The sequence below is a fragment of the Rhipicephalus sanguineus genome, chromosome 4, assembly GCF_013339695.2.
Source record: "Rhipicephalus sanguineus isolate Rsan-2018 chromosome 4, BIME_Rsan_1.4, whole genome shotgun sequence".
NCBI classification, from domain to species: Eukaryota; Metazoa; Arthropoda; class Arachnida; order Ixodida; family Ixodidae; genus Rhipicephalus; species Rhipicephalus sanguineus.
The window spans coordinates 186,329,352-186,345,878 of record NC_051179.1 but is presented as its reverse complement, the minus strand read 5'-3'; the positions used below and the strand labels follow the sequence as shown (position 1 = coordinate 186,345,878).

The window sequence follows — 16,527 nt, the reverse complement described above, 5'->3', positions numbered from 1 at the left end:
CAGCCTCTTCCGCTAGGCGCGATCATGCGACCCTCACAACACATCACTTGGGACTTTACCAACCCAATGTCACACCAAATAGCAAGAACTCACTAGGATGTCAAATGTAATGAAAAATGACAGTAAAACAATATGTCATTAAGATTGGTTTAAGCTGCTAAGTGGAATCTACTTAACCTCCACACTGCATGCCAGGTCTACAAAGTGTCCACACAGCAATTGCAGCACAATGAAGCTATTTGACATGTCATGGCTGCGTTCCCTGTTCACAATGCAGTGTGGATGGAATCAGGCCAGTTGCAGGTGTCGCACGTATCCGAACTATTGAAATCATGTGCAACATTCATAAACAAGATGCTCACCACAAACTCATCAGAGAGCAGAAACTTCTCGTCCAGGTACCAGAGCCAATCAGGCTGAACAGCAGGCAGCCCATGCCCAGAGCCAGCCGAGACAGCGCAGCACAATGCTGCACAGATTTAAGTTAGATTGCTATAAAATTGGCATTTCCAGAGAACTCTGAACCTTGGTTTGCACGGCAGCATGCAAGCTTTGACTTCATGAACTTAACCATCCATTTTTTGCACAAAATTCAGGTGGCTGCTGCTAATTTGCACTGCACGAGCCCCCAAGATACCAGTATATAAGCCATTCTTGAAATCAACAAAGCAATATGAAACAGAGTTAAACCTCCATATAAAAAGGTTGATAAAATCAGCAGCTTACTTCATTAAATTGAAACCTTTTTAAGTTGAAATCCAACCTTTTACTGTATAGCCATTGAAGGATACTTTTTTACATAGAAGGTGCCGTGAAAACGTTCAAATAATATGGCCATATAGAAAAAGAAACTAATCTTAACATAAAAATTATTTGATGCCACACTGAGAAAGTCCTATTCATGGGGGCTCTATATGACACTGAAAGCCAAAGAAATGCATGTCCAACATACTGTTGTAATAACGATCAAGCTAAACTATCATGCTGACTGACACCACACTTTGTTATCAAAACATCCCAGGTGTTGCTGAAAATGGTGTGACACCAATGTTAGGTTCACCAAACCAAATTACTTGCTCTCCATTCAATCCATTTCAGTCCTAACCTTTATGACACCAAAAAAACAAAAGTGCTTCAGTTTGAAATCGCACCAAAGCAAGATGACCTGAATCACCACACTTCTGTTCTTAATGCCACGTTTCCTGGTTTGCAAGATCGTGCATGTGAAGGATCAAGACACCGTTTTGCATCGTTTCAACAGAGGTCTTGTAAATCAATTCTATCACAGAACACTGCAGTGGTCGTAGCAGTGTGGTGGGCATCTGTGAAGCAGCTCCAAAAAAAAATATCGCGCCATATCCATGAAGTGATGATGATGAGTGGGCGAAGCTCCGGAGGTAATCTGGTAAACCGTCAATCCCCGTAAATTTTGCCCACTCGATCATCATACAAAGACATGACACACAAAACGCGGGGGTCTCATATATGACGTAAGCTCAGGGAAACGTTTGTTGTCGGCGTTGCCGTTTTTTGCCTTTCGAGGGCGTGAAAGCGCGTTCACGATCGTTTTTCATCCATGGCAGAAAGAGAATGTGTGGTCTGGAACGCGCTTTATTCTTCATGGTCATCAGTCGTCATCGTCATGGAACGCGCTTATATTTCATGGTCATCAGCGTCATCGTTATCACGTGTAGCGGGTACATTCCACTACACTGGAATGCACTTATTCTTCATGGTCATCAGTCGTCATCGTCATGGAATGGAACGCGCTTATACTTCATGGTCATCATCGTCATCGTTATCACGTGTAGTGGGTACATTCCACTACACTGGAACGCGCTTATTCTTCATGGTCATCAGTCGTCATCGTCATGGAACGCGCTTATACTTCATGGTCATCATCGTCATCGTTATCACGTGTAGTGGGTACATTCCACTACACTGGAATGCACTTATTCTTCATGGTCATCAGTCGTCATCGTCATGGAACGCGCTTATACTTCATGGTCATCATCGTCATCGTTATCACGTGTAGTGGGTACATTCCACTACACTGGAACGCGCTTATTCTTCATGGTCATCAGTCGTCATCGTCATGGAATGCGCTTATACTTCATGGTCATCAGCGTCATCGTTATCACGTGTAGTGGGTACATTCCACTACACTGGAACGCGCTTATTCTTCATGGTCATCAGTCGTCATCGTCATGGAATGCGCTTATACTTCATGGTCATCATCGTCATCGTTATCACGTGTAGTGGGTACATTCCACTACACTGGAATGCACTTATTCTTCATGGTCATCAGTCGTCATCGTCATGGAACGCGCTTATACTTCATGGTCATCATCGTCATCGTTATCACGTGTAGTGGGTACATTCCACTACACTGGAACGCGCTTATTCTTCATGGTCATCAGTCGTCATCGTCATGGAATGCGCTTATACTTCATGGTCATCAGCGTCATCGTTATCACGTGTAGTGGGTACATTCCACTACACTGGAACGCGCTTATTCTTCATGGTCATCAGTTGTCATCGTCATGGAATGCGCTTATACTTCATGGTCATCAGCGTCATCGTTATCACGTGTAGTGGGTACATTCCACTACACTGGAAGCGCTATTCTTCATGGTCATCAGTTGTCTCGTCATGGAATGCGCTTATACTTCATGGTCATCAGCGTCATCGTTATCACTGGTGTAGCGGGTACATCCACTACACTGGAATGCATTATTCTTCATGGTCATCAGTCGTCATCGTCATGGAACGCGCTTATACTTCATGGTCATCATTGTCATCGTTATCACGTGTAGTGGGTACATTCCACTACACTGGAACGCGCTTATTCTTCATGGTCATCAGTTGTCATCGTCATGGAATGCGCTTATACTTCATGGTCATCAGCGTCATCGTTATCACGTGTAGCGGGTACATTCCACTACACTGGAATGCACTTATTCTTCATGGTCATCAGTCGTCATCGTCATGGAACGCGCTTATACTTCATGGTCATCATTGACATCGTTATCACGTTTTTCACAGTCCCAGTGGCTTTTTCACAGTCCCATGGCTTTGAATTAACGAGGTTTTACTCTATGTATACCAGAACATAAGACAACACCTTTTTTTTCTTGCCAATCGAGATCAACTTTCTAAGATACTAGGCGATAGCAGCCTTGTCGGCTACATCACTTTCTGAACAACTGAGATTGCTTGTCAAGATAAGGAAGAGCTCGTTACGCTTAGTTACTACCGCCCCTAGGCTACTCACTGCAATGTGCACGCAAAAGATCTCTAGTGCCTGTGTGCGCGAGAAGATGAGACGCTGGGGCTTGCACAAAAAATGTGCCAACGGCAGTGTGCTTGGTAAGGATAAGAAAAGACAAAGAGAGAAGGTGCAGATGGTGTTTCGGCGTTGGACGCAGTTGGGTGACCGGGGCAGAGTTTCAAACATCTGCAACTCCAGGAGTCGTAGCTAAGGGCTTCACCTCGCCATGTGCACACTCTACCTCCAACGCCTAGCATCAGGGCCTCTTGATGGTCTCTTTGACAGCCTTCGCAAGCCAGCGTTGACTCTTCCAAGTCTTCTCTCATCAAGTCATGTGCGCACAAAATGAGTGCCTGCTTTACGCACAGGTTAAGCGTCTTTTAGATGTAGGTTATCCTTGCGTCGCAGCGGCAACTGTTGCTGAGCATTTGAAGAAGTCCGTTTTGTTAAGTCCGAGCATGGTTGCAGAAAGCAATGGGAAAAAACGTGGTGTAGGTATTCCTTACACTCATTGCATATCTCACAGGCTAAAGAAAGTGGGAAACAGATATGACATTAACATTGTTTTTACAGTTGCCAATAAGCTAGGTAAGATATGTGCCGCCGAGCAGACAAAGAATGAGCGGGTCATAGACAAGATGACATTTGTTTCGTAAAACACGCCAACAAACTCAACGATTGCTGTATAGGTGTGGTTTATAGATTCCGTTTACCTGCTGCCGCCTTACATGGACAGAGGGACCACTGTGTTAACCAGAGATTATTGGAATATAAGAGATCACTAACCGGAGGCTCACCGTCTAATCTATCTTTACATTGTCGAGAGTGTAAGTGCACGCCAAAATTCGATGAATGTGCAGTTTTGTATGGGCACAGAATAGAGCATGGCATATCGAGAATAGTGATAGCGCATGCGTGAGCCAACCTTCCATTAACTTGCATAAAGAAGAAATCAAGTACCTGAACAGTTCTCTCTCACACAGACCCTGACGCGTGCTGGATTCATAGGTATCGCCTCTTGCCTGGGCATGCGCAGATAAGTTTTTGTGTCTACCTTTTTTTCCACCGTTGTGCACCTTTTTCAGTTGTTAGTCAGCATTTGGGGTGTTTTGACTTCTCTCTAGTGTCCGTGTTTGCATGCTCAGTCTTTTAATATGAATGCTACCTATCAAAAAGCTCAGCTCTCTGCTTTTCAAAGTTTAAACATATATGGTCTTATCTCCGTATTCCAATGGGAGTTCTCTTACTTTTAGACTAAGAGTAAGCATGATTTTTTTAGTGGTATCGACTCTTGATACAGCTGTTTACAGAACAGGAACGAGACTGCAAGCATGAGTTATCCAGAAACATCGAGGGTGTGCACACAAGAGCTGTAGAATATGCAAAAGGTGAAAACTTTATTGACATACAGCATAACAGCAAAATAACTTCACGTGCTGCAAGCGCTGAGCTCATCACTTGTTCAGGATCCCGAAGGAAGATGAATATTGACGCGACATATTATCACAGACAATACGGCCTACGCGATTCCGCAAAAGTTTTCTGGACTGGTAACTTTGTCGGCACAACGTTCTTTGACAGTATCAACCGCTGCAGCACGTTCATCAGGACGTGTTCTTCGTAGTGTACCGTCCATTCTTCGCACACGATTTCGGGCTCGCAACGTCTTTCGCCGAAAAAATTTGGCAGATCCCATGCGTTGTGGAATTGGTTTCATGCGAAGCAGTTAGCAAGTATCTCTATGCTGTATTTTATGGCTTTGAGCCAAGCGTTACGAGGGGGATCGACGTGTTTTTCTAAGTCTATTAGCTGTGTGCACATCGTGGGCTTACCAGGCACGTCAACAACACTGGCGTTGTTGACGTCCCTGCCGGCGGCAAGTTATCTTTACGTCCACTTTACTTTCTTCACATTTATATCATAATTACTACAAATAACATTCCCTATACTTTCCTTGGCATTATTGTCTGTTAGTTATAATTAATATTGTGTCTAACAATGACAAACAAGCCCTTAAAAGTTATCTCCTCTCCTTCATTCGTAGCGAGGGCCTCGTTCTGGCAGACTTGATGCCTTCAGGTAGTATGCGAGGGATTATTGGTCAGCTGCCAGCTCGTAAAAAGATCACGTGCTACGTGACGCCAACAGGCAGAAAAAGAGTGTTCCACACTCGCCGCCATGGCTGCGATCGGCGCTCACTCCCACTCCTAGGTTTAAATCCACATACAGTGAAAGCTCGTTAATTCACACCTCATTAATTCGAAATTTTGGATAATTCTAAATGGTCGCCGCAGTCCGGTCCGCAGTGCATAGGAGACCATGTGTAAAACGATTCGTTAATTCGAACAGAAATTGCCGCCTCTACGGATAATTCGAAGCGCGCGCCGCCGAGCGTCATCATCGTCAAACACTAGTGGAAGCTTTTACGGCTGAACGATAGGTGGCACGACCGGTTTTTTCGAGCTTCAAGTGGCCTCCGAGCAAAGGGCGAGCAAAGTATGGCCTCCGAAATCCAGGGAGCAATTTTTTTTTTTTTCCGTAGCCCTCCCGCTATCTCAGCGCCTGGCGCCACTTGTATACGCGGGACCCGCGGGACGCTGAGGAGTCGGCGGAGTAGTCCTAGCAGTCCTAGGCCGCACCGGCAGCGTCACTTTGTTCCTCGAGCACGTTGTTCGTTCACGCCGTCAAGCCGTCTTATTCCGCATCGAAGTTGCAAGATGCCGCGGGGAAACTACTGCGCGAAGACTGTCAAGGAGAAGGTGGAGATTTTGCGAGACGGTTGACCAAGGGAACTCGAGCAAATACGAAATTGCGAGGAAGCACGGCATACCTCCGAGCACGTTGTCAACCTGCATACGCAACAGGACGGCCATTGAAAACGCCTATGAAGCCGAGGATTTTGGCGCCAGTCGAAAAAGGCTAAGGACAGCGAAGTTCCCGGAACTGGAGTCAGCTTTGATTATCTGGGTTAAAGAAATGAGAGCCCAGAGTATCGCATTGAGCGGCCCTATCATCATGGCCAAGGCAGCCGACTTCGCCCTGCGCTTGGACATTGAAGACTTTGTCGCCTCCAGAGGGATGGTTTCATCGTTTCAGGGAGCGGCACAATCTCGTATTCCGCACGTTATCCGGCTGAGGCAAAGGAAGTGGACGCCGAAACATGCGCTACTTGGAGAAGCGACACCCTGCAGCAGTACTTGGAGAGCTACTCACCACAGGATGTGTTTAACGCTGACGAGACAGCGTTATTTTTCAAGTTGCAGCCAGACAAGACGATCACCTACAAGGGAGACAGCTGTGCCGGCGGCAAGCGCAGCAAAGAGCGTGTCACTGTTCTGGTCGCCGCAAATATGACCGGTACGGAAAAGGTCCCCCTTTTTGTGATTGGCAAAGCACTCAAGCCACGGTGCTTCAAAAACATTCGGTCACTGCCGACGGAGTACGCCGCAAACAAGAAAGCCTGGATGACAGGTGACCTATTCAGGAAGTGGCTACTGAAATTCGACAGGCGAATGGAACTGGGCGGCAGACGCGTTCTTCTTGTCGTCGACAACTGTTCGGCGCACAAAGTCGACGTTGAGCTGAGAGCAACAAAGTTAGTGTTCCTTCCAGCAAATACGACTGCGGCCCTACAGCCAATGGACCAGGGTGTGATAAGGAACATCAAGTGCTTTTATAGGCGTCACATGCTGGAGAGAATGATTTTGTGCGCGGGCGACAGGAAGGACTTCGGCATTACGCTGCTCACTGCCATGCACATGTTGGTGCGCGCATGGGAACAGGTGACCGCGACCACAATCGCAAACTGTTTCCGCCACAGTGGATTTGCAGCTGGAAGTGCGCAGGATAGTTGTGACGTCGACGTGGACGGGGCTGAGGAGCTCATGCCAGTGGCATTGCGCGACACTCTTCGGGGCGTACGTTTTGCCGATTATGTCGAAGTTGACACCGGTGCATCGGTGTGTGGTGCCCTGACTGATGAGGACATTATCGCTCAAGTAGCCGGTGCGCAGCCTGTTGCTGAAGAGCCAGAAGGTGAGGAAGACGAAGATGACGAAGCGCCTGTGCGCCCGTCAGCTTCTGCGGTGATGGAGGCACTTAATGTGGCGCGTCTCTTCATCAGCTTTGAAGAGGGTGAAGAGGATTCCCTGCGCCGCGTCCGCGCGCTGGAACAGAGAGCCGCAGCTGTGGCATTCAGAGAAAAGAAGCAGATGGTCATCACCGACTTTTTTGGCCAATAAATATTTTTCGTGCCCCCACCCCCGAAATCCACCCATTTTTGCTCACTTTCATTATTTCGAATTTTGTTTAATTCGAAATTGCTCAGCGTTCCCGTGGAATTCGAATTAACGAGCTTTTACTGTATATACCCTACAAAAGTGGACGGGAGGATGACCGCCGCCGTAGCTCAGTGGTAGAGCATCGGACGCGTTATTTGAAGGTTGCAGGTTCGGTCCCTGCCGGCGGCAAGTTATCTTTTCGTCCACTTTACTTTCTTCACATTTATATCATAATTACTACAAATAACATTCCCTATACTTTCCTTGGCATTTTTGTCTGTTAGTTATAATTAATATTGTGTCTAACAAAGACCAAACGAGCCCTTAAAAGTTATCTTCTTTCCTTGGCGTTTAAAGGGTAACTTAGGGTGCGACGTAACGTCAGCCCTCACATTAGAGTACATACATCAGTATTATCGAAACTAAGCGCACTTTATGGTGCAATCATGTGAATATCATACGAAACTTTCATTAATGTATTCCTCCGGGGTCGAGCAATGCTTCAATATAACTTGCTAAATCATTAGACTGCTATGAAAGCGGAGCCAACACTGGAACCCCGGACGTTAATCTGATATGACGCCTGTATTATAGGAGTAGTAGTAGTAATAGACTTTTATTCAGCCAAAGTGATAGTACATATGTAGTGTTAATTGTGTTCTTGTAAAATTAGATAGCCAGCACAACCGCAATCAGTCTTTTTTTACGACACCCTGGCGCATGTGCCCTCCCCTAGCGGAAAAGTCGCAATACGTCTTCTCATCTCGGAGGCATTGCTTCTGGCCATACCGGTTGTCCCGGCCCCTACCAAACCCCTACCAAAACGGCAGAGGGCAGCACAGGAAAATGAAAGAGGCGGATTGACGTTGCACCGACATTACGCCTGCATAGGCTGTTTTTCCAAACCAGTTTATAGACCTGGTGTGGCTCTGTGGTAGAATACCCGATTGCCACGCAGAATGCTTGGGTTCGATTCCTGCTGGGATCCTAATTTTTATTCTTTCCACTCGTCGGGTCAACACTGCCGATGTCGCACAATGTAGCAAAAGCGCGCACAATACGACTATGTGCTCGAATTTTCCCATTTGCTCAAGTGCAAGACAGGCCTGCAACAACTAGAGCCATCTATCGTCAAGAGCCAGCAACTACCGCGAGAGTGTCATGCCCTCTCCACAGTGCCGCCGTGCAGTTCACACACCTCTCTCATTCTTCCACCGTGGTTGATGATGATGATATGTGGGATTTAATGGCGCAAGGGCCATGCTTGGCCAAAGAGCGCCATGAAAAATGTCAAAAAAGGTAACAATGCTCTGAAAGGGATGTGAGCTGAAAACCATGATACAACATACTGCAAAATCCATTGTCATTGGATTGGTCATTGGCGAATATTTCAAATCTCAAGAAAAAGGGAGGGGTGCACTTGCCCGGGCAGGGGCACTTGCTCGGGATTTTACGGTAGTCATGTGGCATGCGAATGGTAGTTTCTCGCGCCTCACGCACTCGCCCAACAGCACTGCTCTGCATGATGTTATGTGTGCATGCGCCTGTTCAATGCTGTGCAACTTTTGTCGATGGAAGGCCGTTCCCTCTGCCATTCCTTCGTTAATGTAACGACTTACTCTTACAGTTCCACCAATCCATAGCGAAACGGTGGCGTCCCTCTGTTCCTCCAAAAAGAGACTAGTTCCTGGAACGATGTTCCTTAGAACGCCGTTCCGTACAACACTGCCCGATAGCCACCCTTGCCCTTGTCCACACTGGTGGTAATATGACCCAGCAGTGAGGGCCACTGCGCTGCCCCCGGATGCAGACGTACTTTATAACTGGGCACAGCGAGCGGCCAAGGGGGAGTGGTCGACAAATGTTCGTGGAATGTGCTTGTGTGCGCAGCGTGCGGTCCACAGGGGCCAGGGTTAGCGGGACCGGTGTGAAAGTTGTTCTTATGTGTTGCCCTTGTCGCCGTAACGTTTTAAAGCTTCCGTTGTACTTATACAGTAGACTCTCAGTAAACGGAAATCTCTTAAACGGAACTTCTGCTTAAATGGAACAACTGCCCCTGATATTATTGGTTTCATATTTGCATTCTGCACCCCTGCTCCTCTCTCAGTAATTGGAACTCCTGTTAAATGGAACACATTTTCCTGGTCCCTTCAGGTTCCGTTTAACGAGAGTCTACTGTAAATGGTTTTTTTAATTTATCCCGAGGAGCGCCCCTTTCTTTGGAGTAGACAGCGAGCCCCACAAACTTGACGAACAACCTGAAGCTTATTTTGCTTCAGATTTCTGTCCACATTATTTTATATCTTGACAAGCATTTACAAAAGTCATTATGTCATGAAGAAATTAATCTATCTACAGTTCTACGTGCTGCCAACAAATCTGCACAGAACAGTGCTCACCAAGGGGGCTTGACAGTCTTTCCATGGAAGAAGTGGCCCTGGGTGAAGTCCAGGTAACGCTTCATGGGGAACTGCACAAACCACAATGCACGATTCACATGATTGCCTAATGTCAGCCACATTCCAATCGGTTATTTAGTTCATGTAGCAGGCGCACCTCCTCAATGAAGCTCAACTTGGAGCACTCCGCTACAGTTGTCACAATTGTGTAGCTCTTGAGATGTCATGCTCTACCAGGCAGTCCAAAAAATGAAATGTGGATCACCAAAGGCAACAGTGAAATTACTGCGAAGCTAGTTCCTGCAAACAAGTATTGTTGGGCCAGCAGTGTGGACATCACACTTGGGTGATCTAACAGTTCCTTGCATGGTAGTGAACATTTTTGTGGATGAAGCATAAAATTACATTACAGAGAGAAGTACTTCATGTCCAACTTAAAAATATGCTTCCCCCCCCAACGAGCAGAAACCAAAGGTTTCACAAGAAACTGTATTGCGTGTGGCAAAACATGTTCTTGGCTGCCACAGTGTTCACCGCAGTTTTAGAGTTATATATCTAATGTGCCAAGACTATAGAGCTCTCCTAACTTGATCACACATTTGTACTGCACATAGCCGAGCCCAAATAATTTGTCCTTCTACAAGCACACTCTAAACATCCTCAAGCTCTTTCTCATTAGCAGGGGTGGGACAGCTTAGATCACTTTTGGAGCGCTATTTGGAGCAGAAAGAAAAGCATTTTGGAGTAGGAAGACTGTTCTTGAAGCAGCTAGTAAAAAAAAAAAAAATCGGCAACAAACCCTTCTAAGTTACGGAATAGCACTGGGACAAAACACTGTTAAGAAACTATTTTATGACAGCTAGGGTAAATAATGTTTCAAAATTGCATGAACATTTCATTTCAACAACACTGCTTCTGCTTTTTCTGCATATAACACCGTAGGTCCGGAAAAATACAGGTGGGAATGCCGTCAGACTTATGGTGCCTTCTATATTCTGATATATGAAACCATGGAAAAAGAAAGGGGTGGCTGGGTCACACACAACCAGCGCTTGGTAGACTAGTATGCATGGTTCCCTCAAAAACACGAAATTATCAATGTATGCTCATCCAGGAGCTTTTCCAACCGTTCAGTGGACATTTTAATCATAGATGATTCAGAAACTGCACTGGTTTATTAAACCGTATATTTATCACCTTTGTTGCAACGTGCAAGAGTGGCAGTCGCATGTTCCTGCTGTACATACTGTTCTTTCAAAAGAGTGTGCACTGAACACGGCTAGTGAATCCAATCTGAGGGTGGTCCACCTAAAAAGGTTTCCAAACTACGTGGCAAGTTTCGCTGGAACGACAATCATGTAACACAATTTAGTTTCACGCGGTCGCTGATTCATGAACTTGAGAAAGCAAGATTAAGAAGCGGCCGACTGTCTTGTGGAGGTAGCACGCCGTGCATAGCTGTGCCAATCCACTTCTCTACACTCGTGGCGTCGGCGGTGTAATGTACCTACGAGTCGGCACCTGCCTGGCTAACCAGGAATGTGCAACCAATTGGTGAGACTACGCAGTGTGTTTTACAAAATGCATTCAAAAATCCTAAAAAATAAAGGAAATGAAATATTTGCCTGCTGCCCGCATAATTACTTTTTCTGTAACTGCAGACATCTTGAAGATAAGATAATTGGTCTTCTAGTTCCTCTTCGTGGGGCCATAAATGTGCACACTTAGAAGGATGCTTCCAGCAGATAAACCAGCTTCGTGGTTCTTCTTAGGAATTCATTGTCAGCTGTCTTCAATGTGCAGACTCCCGAGAGTAGGCCTCGGCCTGGGCAAACATCCTTAACCACGCACACTAAGGCTCCTGCATGTATTTCTCCTAGTAAAGCAATCTCACCTTGAGTTCCCGACTGCTCTTTGCAGGTTTCCTTAATGTACCCCTTATTTCTTCCATGTATTTGGAGTTCCATCGCTTCCAGAATACTTTAGTAGCTTCTTCACGAAGTCTCCACATTTGTTGAAGGTCTCATTCTTCATTGATGTCGACTCAAATCTTTCGCTTTCCACCAATCAGACCGGCTGGAGTCAGAGGAGCCGGTTCTTCAGGTTCTTCATAAATATACATTAACGGTCTGTTGTTCATGATGCCTTCTACTTCACACACTAGGATATGCAGTTTATCAATGTGCAGTAGACACCAACCAAACACTTTTTGGAGAGATGACTTCAAGCTATGGATGATCCAATCATAGCCCCACCCCGGTGCATTTTCCTGGAATGAATTGCCACTTTATATGGTGATTGGCGATGAAATTTTGCATTGTCTCACGTTGCAGTGTTGTTGTGACGACATTCACTTCATTGTCAGCTTCCTTCAAAGTCTCCGCATTGTCACTGTAGATTACTGAGCACAACCCTCTTTTTGCTATGAAGCGCCGAAAAGCTTGCAGGGAAACTTTGAGCTGAAGTGTCGTTTGCTGCTTCCAAAGTGCACAGCTCTTGTGACTGCGCATGTAAAAATTATTCTAGAAGCTTTGATTGCCTTTATTTGTCTTAGACGTGAAACTTGTAATTAACTGCAAGTGATCTTCTTTTTCTTTACAGGCGATGTATTGATGTTTGCCCTACGCCCCCCCGAAGGCTTTCTGCACCTAACGTGGTTTTGCACTTCACCTGGTTTTGCACTGCCTCCAGGATCGGCCCACCTTTGACTATGCGATGATTTTGTGTGATGATGTCATGGTGTGACATCTCACACAACGTCATAGTGACATCATCATTATGCCCCAATGACGTCACAAATTTTGGAAAGTTGTGACATCACATGATGACGTCATCAAGCTGTACTGTGTGATCATGTGACTTTTTGCATCATTCATGTTGTTGACGCCGATGCCGCCGACGTTCACTTTTCTCGTGTGATGAAGCTTCTAAAGCTTTCGCAATGCACAATGGTGACAGTCAAGGTGGAGCACGGACACTAAAAGGTGCTGGAGAGGACGACCCACTACAGCGTTCCAGGGTTTCGCTACATATAACTTAACTTGAATCAAAACTTCTTGAACCAGCATCTTCTCTGCTTCTTCAATCAGTACGACATTTCGTGAATGTACTAGTTCTGAGGAAGAGCAGTCGCGGTAGATCACCGATGCCCTCATAGATCAGCAGGGCAATGAAATTCATCATCTCTGCGGCTGTGACCACTTACCAAGAGCCATCATCCTTGGCATAAGACTGCTTCTGCAAGCTTTGTGACCACGCATACTCATTTTTGTTTTAACAAGGTGTGGGTTCGAGCTAGTTGGTACTCCATGATCAACACTTCTTGCGCAAAATTTTCACAGAATGAACACTACATTTGGGGGAGTGAGTAGCTGATGCGTGCTGACACACTGCACACCTGTGCCATTGGCGTTTTTGTTTTGTCATAGTCATATTTGTATATATATATGTCACATGTTCATAATAAATTCAGTTGGAAGTTTGCGCCCGTCCGTGTCTGTTTCGTCCGTTGTCGCAGAAAATTTTGCGCAAGAAGTGTCGATCACTTTCCGATCACTGCCGTTCTCTCATGATCACTTTTGTTGACCCTTATCACTTTTATTACTCCCGCTGTGAAAAAGATGCCATCCAATTTTCCTTGTCACACATATAGCTTCAGTGCGCAACACCATTCTGAGGCCGAGACCAGGTACTCTCTATTGGCTGAATCACTCTCTGCTGGCTGAAGGTGATGCAACCAAATCACCATAGACCTACTGTAGAGACACTACAAACAAGAGATATAACATTGGTAACATCCAGAAAGCGGAACATACTGACCAACACATGACCATGATCAGGCCTCATTCCTAGGGCTGTGCGAATAGTGAATTTCGGAACCGAATCGAATACGAATCGAATAGTGATGACAGCGAATCGAATACAAATACTAATCGAATACTCTTCGAATAATTTTCGAATAGTAAGACAACCATTCTCAAAACGGTACTAGAACTACACAACATTTTTTTGAAAGAAATATTCACAGACTTTCACCAAAGAGCATTACGCTTACTTTTAACAGACTCAAGATACCACAGTTATGAAAACTAAGGTAAGCTCGTACGCAGCAGCGACCCGAGCCTTCGAAATATTTTGTAACTGCAGGTTGAAATATAGCAGTGACGGCAGATACTTTGTCGCCTGCTTTTAAATAAAACTGAGACATAATATTTAAACAATTTTGAACCGAACACCATGCATACAGCTAAGGCGGTAATGAAACATAAACCTGCCATCGCAACATGGTCCTCGGCACTGAAGACATGTAGACATCGGTGTTGAAAGCTGTATCTGCAAGAACAATTTACGCAAACACAACCCTTGCATCTATTGCTCTTCATGAAGCTCAATGCAGGTGCACCTTCAGTTATTACAAGATGAAGTCAGGAACTGATTAATACGATGCAGCTGCAGCATAGTAAAAACTGAGTGCTTGTGGAGCTTTCATTAAAAAAAGAAAACGCCTTCATCCGGTAATCAATATAGCGTCGGTAGTTTCGTAAAAGCTTGGGCTGCATGCATACTCGTAATTTAGTGATTAAAAGAAGAAAAATGGCCTTTAACTGTTCCAAAATTTCATTGTTTGGGGATTATCCCGTCGGCGCTGATTATTCGAAAACTATTTGAAAAGTATTCGGTATTTCGAGTATGTACTATTCGATTCGAGTACCGAATTGAATAGTACGCTATTCGATTCGTTATTCGAAATTTTATAATATTCGCACACCCCTACTCATTCCACAAGTTTACATCGTTCGAACTACATTCCCACGACCTGATATCATCTTCATAGTCACTTCTGGTAGAAACAGCAAATAAAAAAAAATCACTTGCAGACACAATACAATAACATAAAACCCCGAGCAAGCGGACCCCTCCGTTTTTCGGGAGATTTGAAATATGTACCAATGACTGAGCAAGAACCGCCCCCCCCCCCCCCCCGCACCACTCCCCCTACCGCCATTTTCACTGTTTCATTCACTGTTTTTATTTGCCCGACGCTGGCGAACAATGACAGTGAATGCATGCATATTCGATAAAGCATTTCATTAAAAGCACGGGTGTGCATTCTTTATTCTTAGCGGCTCTTCTGCCGCCATCTTGAATTTTGATTCGCAACCGAGCAAGGCCCCCCCCCGTCCAAATCTTGTCGGATTTTCTTCCACCGTAAGAGGGGCGCTTGCTCGAGATTTGACGGCAGTTCAAGTAACATTTGCAAGAGGGTCTCATGACCGAGTCTTCTACCATCTTCGCGAACAAACCAAGAGAACCGCACTCTTTGAGTCACTGTTAAAAATCGCAGCACTTGGGAGAAAAAATTAGCTGCGCAGATAACAAAACGTTAGTGCTCACACAATGTGCTAGATGAAATCGATGGTTTGACGAAGCGTCGTCTGGTCGGGAAGGAGCAGAAGAAGAAACGAAATGAAATAACGCCGATCAAATGAGAGGTTTTATAAACACTAAAAAGACGTTTCGGCTACCGTACGGTAGACGAAACGTCTTTTTAGCATTTATAAAACCTCCCACTTGGTTGGCGTTATTTCATATCGTTTCTTCTTAATGTGCTAGATGGTGCAATTAGTTGAAAGGAGCACCCGTAATTTTTCATCCCCGTTCGGCGCGTTTGGGCCACCGGTGACCCACGTTCTATAGGTGTGGTAAATAAAAAGTTAAACAAGCCAAGGACTGAAGTTGGGAAGATTTGATACCGTTACTTTTTTTGCCATCACAGGCACAATGCAAGACAATGCACTGAAATCTGCAATGCTATACTGACACTTAAGGTGACAAGCTTATGGCACAAATTAAAAAAAAAGTGGAAGTACAGCCTTCATCTCCTGTTCTAGTAATCAACTAAAATGTTTTGAAAGAATACACTATTGCTTTGAACTGATTAAGTGTGTTCCTTTTATGCTAGGTTGAATGACTGACCTGTGGGCCAACGAGGAACCCGCCAAAGAAGTAGGAGTGCCCCATGACCTCCAGAAAGGTCGGCACGTTGGCGAGGGCAGTGCGCTTCTGGTCGTGCGGCAGCGTTTCCTGCACGTACATACAAGCACACTGCGTTACACACCTTCTTTCTTTTGTTGCCAAAAGGATGCAGGAAGGAGTAATCAAAAGCCACCCAGAAAATTTGCAAGCCAGCTTGAATGATCTGCAAAGTAGCACTGACTGAGACAAAAGCAGCAAAGCAGACAGGACAGCATGGCAAGGCAGAAGCAATACACAAATGTCGCTTATTCATAACCACCTTAACAATAGATTCTGCATGGCACATGAAATTAGATGGTAACAAAAAGAAATGCAAACAAGCTTAAACCTCAATTTAACAAACTTCAGTATAATAAAATTATATTGAAGTTATTTGTTAAGAAAAAGAAAAGTGACCCAATTTTTTAGAACTGGCGGCCCCATGCTGCCCATTTCCCACTGGGTGCGTGTCCTCCTTAGCAACTAGGATCTCCGTTCTGCCAAGCACCTGGCGCGCTCGTAAATAGGTACAAGCGTGCTTTTACCACTCAAGAGGACATTC

General features: G+C 45.3%; 1 protein-coding gene across 9 annotated transcripts in view; it reads right to left on the bottom strand.

The window, feature by feature from the left end:
- Nucleotides 1–16,527, bottom strand: part of LOC119390967 (lysophospholipid acyltransferase 5) — a 129,518-nt gene that overhangs the window by 67,290 nt on the left and 45,701 nt on the right. For 2 of the 9 annotated variants that reach the window (XM_049414996.1, XM_037658680.2), the window contains 2 exons: nt 15,927–16,034; nt 9,951–10,021 (listed from right to left, as the gene is read on the bottom strand). The exons of 3 other annotated variants lie outside the window; for them this stretch is intronic. In XM_049414996.1, the coding sequence (XP_049270953.1) occupies nt 9,951–10,021; nt 15,927–16,034 (179 nt within the window). Of the gene's footprint in view, nt 1–9,950; nt 10,022–15,926; nt 16,056–16,527 lie in introns of all 9 variants that reach the window. 4 more of the 9 variants (XM_049414995.1, XM_049415000.1, XM_049414999.1 and 1 more) reach the window with 3 other exon arrangements.